Source organism: Patella vulgata, chromosome 3 (assembly GCF_932274485.2).
Source record: "Patella vulgata chromosome 3, xgPatVulg1.2, whole genome shotgun sequence".
NCBI classification, from domain to species: Eukaryota; Metazoa; Mollusca; class Gastropoda; family Patellidae; genus Patella; species Patella vulgata.
The window spans coordinates 60872449-60885004 of NC_065881.2; the positions used below are offsets into that span (position 1 = coordinate 60872449).

The window sequence follows — 12556 nt, forward strand, 5'->3', positions numbered from 1 at the left end:
TATATGCGTTGCAACCCACTTTTGTCAATTTCTAGCTCCTTTAACACTAACAGTTAATCTGTATAGTGATTGCCCCACGCAGACATAATATTATTAGTATGTCTATACACAGGAATCTGACCTTCCAATCGTATATATATGCATACACCATACCGAACTAGACAATATATAATAATAATAAAAAAAAAAGAACAGGAATGCAATGCCTGTTGATGAAGCCTTGATTTTACCTGCTCTCGCTTCGGCTCGTTTTTTTTCCCAACAATCTGCATGAATACCCCCTAACTACGAGAACGTAACTAAAAACGCTGAGATATACTGATGTGCTTGTTTTTAGCTACGATTGGATGCCTATTTAGTTCCAAGTGGCAAACTCAATTTCTTTATTAATGTATGTACCATCTTAAAAATAAGTTAATTTTATACTATTAGTACTTATTACACATACACAGTCCAATCTACTCAACAACATTCATTTATCAGCAAATATTGACAATAAAGTAAATCAAGCGTTTTATCAAAATTACGGCGTATTACTACTGCGCAACTCTGATCAGATTAGTACTTTGATTGGCTATTGCACACGAGGCCCCGCCTTTATGTGTTACAGACAAAAATTTAAAATGTCCGAAAAAGACTGTCGCTTTGATTTAAAAAGAGGGGATTTGTACCCATTTCAGGTTGGATTATATGCTTAATTGTAGTTGGGTGTGGCAGGAATATTTATAAATAACAATAATCAATCATTGTTTTGAATAAAAATATTGTCAATTTTGTTTACAAATGCCAGGTGTGAATCGCTCCCGCATGTGCTACTACGTTGAAGGTAATAGCATCATCTCTTATCTCGAAACACGGAGGGTTGAGAGATAAGGTTTGTTATCTAAAATAGTCCCCACAAAACGATATCATAGCCACTTGTTTCCAATATTTACATTATTTTTGTTCTTTGATGTTCTAAAGTCCATGACTCCATGTATATTCAAACCCTCTTCTTCGGTTCTACACCCAAAAGTCAACAAAAATCGCCATGCAAAAGCCAAAAGGGGGAAAATGGAAAGGGAGAGAAAAACTAAAAATATCTTTGGCCCTTGTTTCAATGGTCTCGATTGCGGATTGATTTTGTGTGACGTCAGCGCATGGAATCAATGACAGGCATTGCATTTCTGTTCTTTTTTTATTATATGCCTACTAGTTCGGTATGGTGTAATATACATATATATATGGATAGAAGGTCAGATTTCTGTGGTCTATGCTACCTCCACGTCCCTGCAGGTCTGGAACGCCAGTGCTTAAGAGAGAGAAATGTCACAACCGTATACACAGGACTAACTATAAACTGAAACATGCATGCAAGGTCCGCAAGTCACTGTTAAAGTAAACAAACGCGAGCGACTGCCGTTCCATTTTGACTGCGCACATATTTCTACGAACTTTAGTGATCAGAAATTCCAATCATTTTTTTAAGGAAAGAATCTCAATTAGTTTCCTATATACATCCATATTACATTAATATGTGCTTTTTGGTCCATTTTCATCTGTTACAAATGGTGTGTGTGTGTGTGTGGGGGGGGGGGGCTGGATGGCTGAATGGTTTGCACATGCGCGCTGTATCATAACAAATAATGTTGAACATAATCAAATAGTTTAATCTTTTTACTATATACAATAATATACTGTTATACAGTATAAGTAAGGCACAAAAAATAATATCCAAGTTGGTTCTACAGAAATCCCATCTAATTCAACTTCATAAAATTATCAACATCGTTATGCTTTCAAAAACAAACTATGAAATCAAGTTACACACAAATAGTTAAAAAAAAAATCTTACATATAGATTTAACTCTAAATCTTAAAAAACGAAATCTACATGAAAAGTAATAATAATACTGTTTTAAGAAAAAAATCTTCAAGTATAATGATCATCATCTTGATAAAACCATCAATGGTCTTTTACTTACAATGCTTACTCTTTTTAGAACATCTTATATCACTTCTCATTTGAGGGGTGCCCATAACCATAACAAATGTTTACAGTCCATGTATTATTACAATTGTCCTTATGGCCATTTATAGTCATAAAGTTGTTTCTATGTATTAAAGACATTGACGTCAAATAATCATCCAAGTAAGTGACAATGTAGAATTTCAAAACTAGATTTTGAGAAAATCAAGGTTAAAAATGAGTTATTGAAAGATAAAATTTCCTTAGCAAAACCATTCTTGGAATATATAAATGAGGTATTTATGAAGCTTTTATGTGAAGATCTGAGAGTCGACCAAAATTTACACATCTTTTTATCATGAGTGCTAGCACAATACAGGCCTATGCGACTTACTACCCGTTTCGATGTGATGGGTCACATCTAATTCAGGTCTTATTTCAGAATTACATATCATGGAACAATACAAATATTTAATCTTAATATAGCTTTGTAACAAGAACACCACATAATCAATCATTAAAAGATGCATGTTTAATATTATAGATATTATGGCTAAGTTTGCCAATATGGATATTTGAGATAAAATGTAACTGTTAAAATAAAAATTATCCAACAAACATGAAGCTTTGATCAAGAAAACATAATGTCTAAATAAGAGTTCCATCTGAGATCATCAAATGCATTTTATTAGTGCCGAACCAGTTTAACATGTTTAAATCCCATTTACAAAAACTTATCATTTGAATGAAGATAATATTTACTGTGTTTAAAGATATGTCCCCACAAGGTTATTTACCTCAACAATTGCAACCTGTAACTTTGCTTCTAACAGAAAATCTAATATTTATCAGGGCTTAAAAAATATAATGATTGACTGTGAAAGTGGTTAAAATGCTCATAATAACTCGTATAACAGTATATATATTTTCCTGGTAGTTGGGATATGTCCTCTAATCATGTAATTATTAGAATCTTGGATATCTTTAAACCAAAACAGAAGCAAACATATTTCTCCCATACTTTTAAACAAATGGGCTACATATTAAAGCACTTTTAAGCAATTCTTATTCCCCATGCAAGAAATAATAAGTAACTATTATTCAATGGCTTGATCAAATTGATTGCGGAGCAGGAATCTTTATGAAGTGCAAACAAAATATATTGATCAACTTGAGTAGATGACTTGTGATGTACAATTTGACATAGCCGTTTAGAACTAAAACTTGCTTATTTCAATAGAATACATTTTTGTAAAAGGTTATATACTGAAAGAAGCTAACAGGAAGTTTCACCTTGGTGGTTAACTTGATTTTAAATCATTTATCAACTGATAAGCTAGGACACTGCATATACGGAATGAGGTCTGAAAAATAGATGAATTGAATGATTACATTGGTAGTTTTGTATTGTTTATACTGAAATTATAAAGAACATAAAAATTAATGTGTCTTGAAATTAATATGAGATAAAAGTAGTTCGACGTAATTGCATATTGAATGCAACCTATCGTATCCTACTATTTTCGAAAATTACAGATGACTGGCTTCTTGCAAGTTTAACATCATTGTTATGTTGTTACAAAGGACATTGGATTACCCTTTCACCCAATTTATCAACATTTATTATTTGATTGTTAGGAAGGGTGTTTATTTTGTCAACAACTCCAATATATATATGGGATAACTACTCCATTCTTTATTTGATTACGTAAATGGAAAAGATATATGCCTTTTATCAATGTGACTATCGAAATGGTTCATACATTGTTTTTAAGTTTCGTCTAATTATAATACAGTAACTTACAATCAATCATCAGCTAGTATTATAATGAGAAGAGATCCCCAGCAGACGGTAAAGGGGCCAAACCACCAGTTACATCTGGTAATAATGTTAAATCAGGTAAATTCTGTACATGGGACTTTAATTCATGACGTATAGCATTCATTTTAGATAATTTTAATCTATATTCCTGAAATGCAAAAAAAAAAAAAAAATAAAATAATACATCCACATAGATTCCTTGAAATAAGACACGTCATTAACAAATTCCAGCTCAAATGGATGTTTTTTCATGTAAATTCATGCTGAAACATAGAAAATCTGGATTTCCCCTCCCCACCCCCAAACAAGACCTTATTTGAAAGTAACTGGTCGGTATTTGTTCAAGAATAGCTAACAGGGGCTACTAACACCAATCAGAAGAATTTGTTTAACCAGAAGATACAAAGGTTAAACGTACATTATGCAAGAGCTAAATCTGTCTATTGCGAGTCTTTATTTAGGCTTCAGATGTTACAGAAATTATTAATTAGACCTTTATTTACACGACAAGCTCAGAATCAACTCTGTAGACCCATGGATGGCTTCGATACAGTTTGGATTTAAACAATTGTCCATTTAAAATTAAATCAATAAATAGCGGACCATTAGTCGCTGATGTCACTAACGGAAACTGGTGATGAAAGGCCTGCCAAACGATGCTACCATAGCCATTGAGCATGTTACTTGATAATCAAGAATATATGGGTGGAGTTATCATCTGTCAATCAAACCATCGCCAATTTTCATAGACGGTGCAGACACAATTGATGTCTATTTCTAGTCCAAACTTCCAACAGTGACAATTCCGTTCAGAGCAAAGTAATTTGATTGAAATTTTCTATTTTTGAATTATTATAGCAAGAATGGCCAACTCTTTATAAAACTCTTAACTAATGTATCTTTAACAGAAACCAGCAACACCTGTCAGAAGACTTGACCCCTGCAAATATATCTGGGTAGTTTCTTTATCCAGAAGATATAAATTCAAGTTTCATTTCTAATTAGTTCTTTAAAACAACAATATTTTACTTCGAAAAATAATCCTGAATATGAGGATTGTAGATTGTTAGTTGTTTTAAACCTGGTACCCTAATTCTAATGATAATGAATATTACCATAAGTTTAGATTCCACATGTTGTAGCTGTTCTTTCTGTGTTGTAATAAAATTACGTAGCATGACAGCTACTTGTTTTCTCTCTTGTAATTCAGCATCTAAACGTACATTATACTCAGCTAATAATTTACATGCTTCATCCACTGTTGCCGACAGGTTATCAGCCGATTCTTTATCTACAAACAAAATATTCATTTATAACAGCCATTCAACAAGGATAAAAATCCAAGAAGACCAGTATGGTTTAAAACGCACGTTTTGGGAGTGGAGGTCCCTACCCCTATTAAGTTTTTAATAGTTATTTCAAAATGTCCAGAAAAGCATGTCCAATGATAAAGCGATCCGTGTTAAAATTTAAAACTGATTTAAATCATAATGTAGTGATAAATCCATGCAATCCATACTACATGCCACTTAAATATTACTAGAAATATCACCATTATTTATTCTCATAATTATTGAATTGGATTTCTTTTGATCGCAGCCATGGCCAACTTTTATTACCCGTCGTCATATATCAGGTCATATGACACCAGTTTCGTGTAATGTGGATTTCAAGAACTGTTCATGCAGAGTTGATAAATTGTTTTCGAAGAGTTCATAGTAAAGAAAACTTTTTCAATTTCAGTTAGCTCTTAATGGAATCCCACATACTGAATGAACAGTTCTATAATTAAATGTTGCATAAGAAATGCTAGTCCTAAAACATGATTTGAAAATATGAAAAAGAAGAAATCAGTTAGAATGGTTTGAACATAATACATGTACCATTTAGGCTATAGAATATAATGGTAAGGTATAATACAAACCGGTAATTCTTTCTAGATTAGACATATCAGATACTTCAGGTGGTAAAGCAGCTATTTTTTCTCGAACACCAGCATCACCAGAGGCTGTAGTTTCTAAATCTGCCAACCGCTTCATTAATTCCTCAGCCTAAAAATATTGAAGTAATAAAACGAAGAGATGCATTATTACTTAGTATTCACACAAACAATCAAAGACAATTAGACAAATTTCTCCTGACTTTTGGTCACATCTCCTTTTACATGTAAAGTACAATGTTGTCAACAATACAATACACAGTCATTGCTTGCAAAGATATGCATATGGTGCGTGTCTAATTATACACATTAGACTTGATTGCTTATAACGTCTCCAAGTAACAGTAAGCTGTTTTTCATTTTGCTTCTCATTGGGTAACTCCAGTTCATGGCCACATTTTCGGTAATGGACTACATGTATTATATTAAAAATACATTATGCAAGAGCTAAATCTGTCTATTGCAGGTCTTTCTTTAGGCCTGAAATGTTATCTAAATTATTAATTAGACATTAATTATCTTATCCAGACTATGATCAACTCTCAATGTCATCGCTAGCCTGCAATATTTACTGGATTAGGATCCAATTTACTGCTCAACTTTCATTCATGATTTATTCATGAAATGGATAATCGAGACTATGTTTTTTTTATCTCACCGACTTTAATAATGATGATTGAGGCTAGGCCGAATAGATCAATTTGACTGAAATTTTCAGCAAATTCCCTTTACATTATCTAGTTTTTAACTATTATAGTGAGAACTGCCAGCTCTTTATTTAATCTTCATAATGTATCTTTAACTGACAAATGTATAAATTAAACTAGTTCATATGAGATTTCAAACAGACTTATTCAGCTCCTTTTAACTTAAAACATTGACTTATTTGTGTGCTAATAATAAATGGTTCATAAGCACCATAATAATGGGAATGCAGTACAATTCTGAAGCAAATATTAAGCTAATTAGACTTAACGTACATAGTAACACATAACATGTATTACAATCTTATATTGTTACTCTTAGACAGACATGTAATAGTGCTTGAAGTGCTTGACATTTTAACCTTGGATCTGTGCTGGACAAAAATGACAGACACCAGAGGGATTGAACCTGATAAAGTATGAAATTGTTCCCGACATTGTCTATGACATAAACATTATTTCATGACATGTCATAATATCTAAGAGACTAAGTAGAAAGTGTCACGGGGGATCATGTGGCTAAGTGGGTAGGACGCTGGCTCGCTAGTCTGGAGGTCGGGTGTACGATCCCTGCATTGGCCAAGAAAGTTCATCCAGATTTTCCGGCGTGGTTCTCCCTTGTCAGTGATGCAGGACAGAGGGCCTGACAAGGACAGTTGTCTAGTCGTTCGGATGGGAAGAAAAACCGAGGTCTTGTGTACATATTGACGTGCACGTAAAAGATCCCTTGGCAGTTTGAATTCAATATAAGAGTAGGCCATAGCGCCGCTGCCCGGGCAAAATTTCCCTCATAGCACACTGTATGGTGTATGCCCGTCTTCATTAGCCCAGTTTAGGAGCAGAACAGTAGGACGTTAAACCCCATTTCATTTGATTTCAGAAAGTGTCATAATTGTATATTATGTATTCTTTTATTTGGTTACAAATGTTTGGGCTTGGAACCTAAAGGTGATTCCACTTTAACTAAATAAAAAACATTATCTATTAGTATACATAAGCTTACATCTGGTTTGACTGGATCTTGTCCTTCTAACAGAGCATCTACTTCTTCCTTTAAACTTAATATCTGTTTCTTCTTTTTACTGGGTGGTTGATCTGATTTACTATCTGTAACAAATTATGTACTCCTAAGAAACTAATAATACAATCGTTATATTAATACCATATTCAGAGTGCTCAACTGGAAAATCCTCAGCTATTTCTATAACAGAAATCAGATATATACAGCAAACTTCGCATAAATCGGATAAGTCGGATCTTCGCTCAACTTGGATAAAATCGTTTGAACCCTTTGATCCTGCACGTTTTTCTTATTAAATTTCTGCACGTAAGTCGGATTTCCCAAGTCAGATCATTGCTCAACTCGGATCAAAATGTTCGGTCCATTTGATCTAATTCCGTTTTTTTCCTTTGCCTAAGTAGGATCGGCAGTATGTTCAGAATTTGACTAAGTCAGTTTCGTCTCCATGGTCTAAAACGTGGTTAGGTATTCCATGCAAGGAGGCCCAAAATACTTTCTCCTATCATTTTGACTCGAATCAGTCTATTTGTTGCGACGCAATAATAGAATTTTCCCGGAAAATTCGAAACTCGCTGCCTGCTGTACGAGACACTTTCCAGGAAAATTTGGGACATTTTTCAAAGATGGCGACAAAACGGAAGTTATCTACTCGCACCAAAACGGAAGTTATCTACTCGCGCCAAATCGGAAGTTATCTACTCGTACATACGAACAAAAGCTTGAAATGTGCCTTTGAATCAATTATTATCCGGCTCTTGCAGTTTATTTCTAATTGAGCTAAGATTGAATTTCAGACTACGGCTAACTCAGATCTTTGCTCAACTTGAATAAACTTGGTCAGTCCACTTTGATCTGTTTTATGCAAAGTATTATGATATGTAAAAATAGAAAATAATGCTGAATATAACATTTTAAGAAAACACAATGATCAAAGGTATTTGGTGAAGAGATTCTAAACCCCTTTTGATCCGAGACAAAACATCAATAAATATTTACCTGTTTTAAGGGAACTTTTCCGACTTGGTGTTTTTTTCTCAGGAGGAGGAATGTAAGATGTTGTTGGTTGACTTGGTGAACCAGTCAACTGTTTTTGAAGATCAGCTACAAATTCTTTTTCATAGACTCCTCTCTCTCCCCAAATAGCCAAAACTCTGCCAACAGATCCTTTTAGTTTTTCATCTGTTTCACTAAAAAATATGTTAAATGGTACAAATACACTGCTCTCTGCCCCAGTAAATTCTGACAATCATTTGTTTCACTTGTAATTAAACATACTTATATAGATGTAATTTGATTAAATGATTGAAAGGTTTTGAATGCAGAAGATGATTCCTCCGACACGGTGTACATGTATCCAATGGTCTGAACCTACCAGAAATAAGTGGAGTGTCATATCTCATTAAGGCATATAAGTCTGCGAGTTCTATTAAAATGCATTATATCCACAAAGTGCACTACAATGTTTTCATCAAGCATGATCTACTGGGTCTATGTTTTATTATGACAATATACACTACAACTCAGGTATCATTTAGTTGTGCTGTTTTAGCAGGCATTTCTGTATGTAATGCTTAGTTTCAAACCATTGTTGAAAAACTGTTCAAATCTGTAGAGAAACAACACAACTAAATGAAACCTGAGTTGTAGTGATAGGTAAATACACGTATATGAAGGCCATAATCCTGAATAAAGGCTGAATGATAATAGCACTTTCTGTAATAAAAGTTTGGCCATGTTCATCATTACATATACATGGCTATTATTCTACCAATTAAACCAAATACTGATATGACTATTAGTATTTTACCAAAACTAATCAACTTCAATCTTTAAAATATATAAATTAATTTGAAAAAATTGTGTAATTTAATTGTATCAATAAACTAATATTGAGATAAGCACAATGCAATTACTGTTATCCTTAAGTTTCCTGATAATGAGGCTGATGTCCCCCGCCAAAATCCCCAAATAAATAGATGACACATATTAATTAATCACACATTTATTTTTTTCAAAAGTATTGAGCAATCAAACTACACACTAAGTTTCATCACTCTCTATCAGATAGAATCAAGATTATCTTGTCCCAAAGCATCGACTCTGCTTAGATTTAGCTTGAAATGTTAATCATTGAAATCAGTCAAGACATTCACCTAATGAACATCTACATCAGGTTTAAACATTCTACCTCAATTAAAAGCAGAGTTTTTATGTTCCAATGTCTCGACCAATCAAATTGCTTATCGCTCCTTAGCCCAGGCAGAAAATTCAGACAATCGAACTTAGTCAAGGTAGTGATATAATGAATCTATATTCAAGAGTTTCATCGCTCTCACTTCATTATAACCAAAATTATCAACCAATCAGATTGCTTATCTCTGCCTACCGTCAGCAGACAATGTTCATCATCGAACTCATCAAGGGATTCCCCTAATGAATGTCTACACCAAGTTTGAACATACATGTACTACCTCAATTAGAAGGAGAGTTATTGTGTTCCAAGTCTCAACCAATCAAAATGCTTATCGTTCTGCTTACCCTCAGCAGAAAATGTTCATTATCGAACTTAGTCAAGGTATTGATGTAATAAAGCTATACACCAAGTGTCCTCACTCTCACTTAATTAGAACTAAAGTTATCGTGTCCCAAAGCATCAATCAATCAAATTGCTTATCTCTGCTTACCCTAAGCAGAAAATGCTCATCTTCGAACTTCATCAAGGTATTGACCCAATAAACACCTACATCAAGTTTGAACATTCTAGCTCCATTAGAAGGAGAGTTATTGTGTTCCAAAATCTTGGCCAATCAAATTGCTTATTGCTCTGCTTACCCTGAGCAGAAAATGCTCATTTTCGAACTTAGTCAAGGTATTGATGTAATGAAACTATACACCAAGTTTCATCACTCTCACTTAATTAGAACTAAAGTTATCGTGTCCCAAAGCATCAATCAATCAAATTGCTTATCTCTGCTTACCCTAAGCAGAAAATGCTCATCTTCGAACTTCATCAAGGTATTGACCTAATAAACACCTACACCAAGTTTGAACATTCTAGCTCAATTAGAAAGAGAGTTATTGTGTCCCAAATAGTGTGACGGACAGACGGACGAACCCATTTTAATAGTCCCCTGCTTTCTTCGAAAGGCGAGGGGACAAAAAGTTGTTTGACTTACTTAGAAATCACTTTCATGGAAGATGGCAAAACAGTCATAAAATCTTTTGTGAACTCAGGTCCTTTCTTTTTACTGTTTTGAATGACATCATTAGCTAGATAAACAAACACCAGTTTCTTACTAATTTTAGCTTCAAAAGAAAAAAAAAAGTTAATGTAAATAAAATCAAACCATTCCCCCGTCCCTCGTTACATACTACATAACAATTAACATGTTGTGGGGGGAGGGGTCTGCTGATGGGGATGGGGGTGGGGGGGTAGGGGGCGCCACACGATCATATCACTCTTTCTGGAACAACATGTGGTAAGTTTATATAACACAAGCAATGTTAAATAGTAAGAAAATGCACAAGCCAGCAAGACCAAAATAATAAATGAATTTTGAACTGATACTTCTATAATAAGCCACAAGCCCAGAGAGCGCTTTGGTAACAACACATTTGTACATTGTACTACTATGAAGTCTGCACTCTATACCGCATCGCAGTAATCTACATCTAACTCTAATCCATGTACTAGGCTACTCGCAATGAGTCAGTAGTTTTGTTGACTTATTGCGAATACAGCAAGGGTTAGAACTTGTTGTGATTTTGTTGATGACCATAACACATACGGTGTCTATTGAACGGGGGTCCCGTTTCAACAGCTGTTTATAACAGACCAAAGCTAACCAAACTACGCTATACCGAAGTTCCTGTATTACTACGCTGGGATATAAATAAATTTGACCGTCTGCCAATCGGTCTTCAGTTTTTTCAAGTACAGAAAAGTGACTACAAGTCACAGAGATTAATTACGGTAATTGGATTACTTTTTACGGACATTACTCGGCTGCCAAGTTGGTTGACAATACAACAAACTTAAACATACATTATGCAAAAGCTAAATCTGCCTATTGTAGGTCTTTCTTTAGGCCTGAAATGTTATATAACCTATTAGACATTAATTAACGTATCATAACGTAACATAATCAACTCTTGATGTCAACGCTAGCCTGCGATATTTGTTGGATTATGATCAGATTTGCTGCATAACTTTCATTCTCGATTTAACGATTAAATGGATAATCGAGACTATGATTTTTGTTGTATCGACTTTAGTAATGATGACCGAGGCTATGCAGAACTTTTGATCGCTTATTTCTCGGTTCATAATGAATCAATTTGACTGAAATTTTCAGCAAAATGCCTTTACATTATCTTGTTTTTAACTATTATAGTGAGAACTGCCAACTCGTTATCTAATCTCCCATATTATAATGTAGTTTAAGGTTATCCCCATGCAGCATGTCTGGCTGGGAGTGTCGAACTCTTAAATTCTAGCCACACTAAAACTGCTACTTATATGCAACCGACGAAAAACCCATTTACTATGAGTTGAACAACCCCCCTCCCACCACCACCCCAGATCTTGTTTGTGCTGCGAGTGGACGTGTCAATTAAATTTGAGTAAGACCGTACGTGAGCAACCCATTTCAGCTCACTTTCATTTTAGTCTCTCTTTAATCTTACCTTTGCACATTTCCCTTTGCCATACATCTACGATGGTTTTAGAATGCTTTCTGTGATGTATTAACCATAATGATAGCGTCTGTATGCTCTGTTGTGTATTATTGAGTTCAGAAAGCTTCTTTACAAAATTCGCATCTGTGAACGACGACATATTACCGATCAGATGGCAATTTGTTGTTGATCTTGAACCGGAAGTAAATCTAAACCGGCCCATTCTATTTTAGGGGTGTAATAAAAAAAAATGAAATATAATATAATTGTGCAAATAACAGAAGCATTTCACGAGTATTCTATTAGTTAAAACATTATCAGAATTTAAATTTAACATTAAAATATTTACAAATATTTATTTATTGTTGAAATCTACGCTCTAATATATATTTATTACAGGAACTGATTTAACCTACACCCCTTTAATTTAGATGAGTCCATCACT

At 34.1% G+C, this 12556-nt stretch overlaps 1 protein-coding gene across 1 annotated transcript; it reads right to left on the bottom strand.

Annotated features, from left to right (window-relative positions):
• Positions 1 to 1628: 1628 nt before the first annotated feature.
• Positions 1629 to 12303, bottom strand: LOC126814231 (regulation of nuclear pre-mRNA domain-containing protein 1B). Its single transcript, XM_050539264.2, has 8 exons — positions 12121 to 12303; positions 10611 to 10740; positions 8431 to 8621; positions 7417 to 7520; positions 5695 to 5821; positions 4886 to 5061; positions 3753 to 3918; positions 1629 to 3312 (listed from the first exon to the last, which is right to left on the bottom strand). Exons 1-7 carry the CDS (start codon positions 12269 to 12271, stop codon positions 3772 to 3774), a joined length of 1026 nt encoding a protein of 341 aa, XP_050395221.1. The 5' UTR covers positions 12272 to 12303; the 3' UTR covers positions 1629 to 3312; positions 3753 to 3771.
• Positions 12304 to 12556: the final 253 nt, after the last annotated feature.

Bases quoted from the DNA above. Each gene is read 5' to 3' on its own strand.
- LOC126814231 (XM_050539264.2), bottom strand. From the start codon at position 12,271: ATGTCGTCGTTCACAGATGCGAATTTTGTAAAGAAGCTTTCTGAACTC. The intron at 5,062-5,694 runs GTTTGTATTATA...TTTTGTTTGTAG, and splicing joins TAATCTAGAAAGAATTACCG to ATAAAGAATCGGCTGATAAC. The intron at 3,919-4,885 runs GTAATATTCATT...TTTGCATTTCAG, and splicing joins ATGTGGAATCTAAACTTATG to GAATATAGATTAAAATTATC.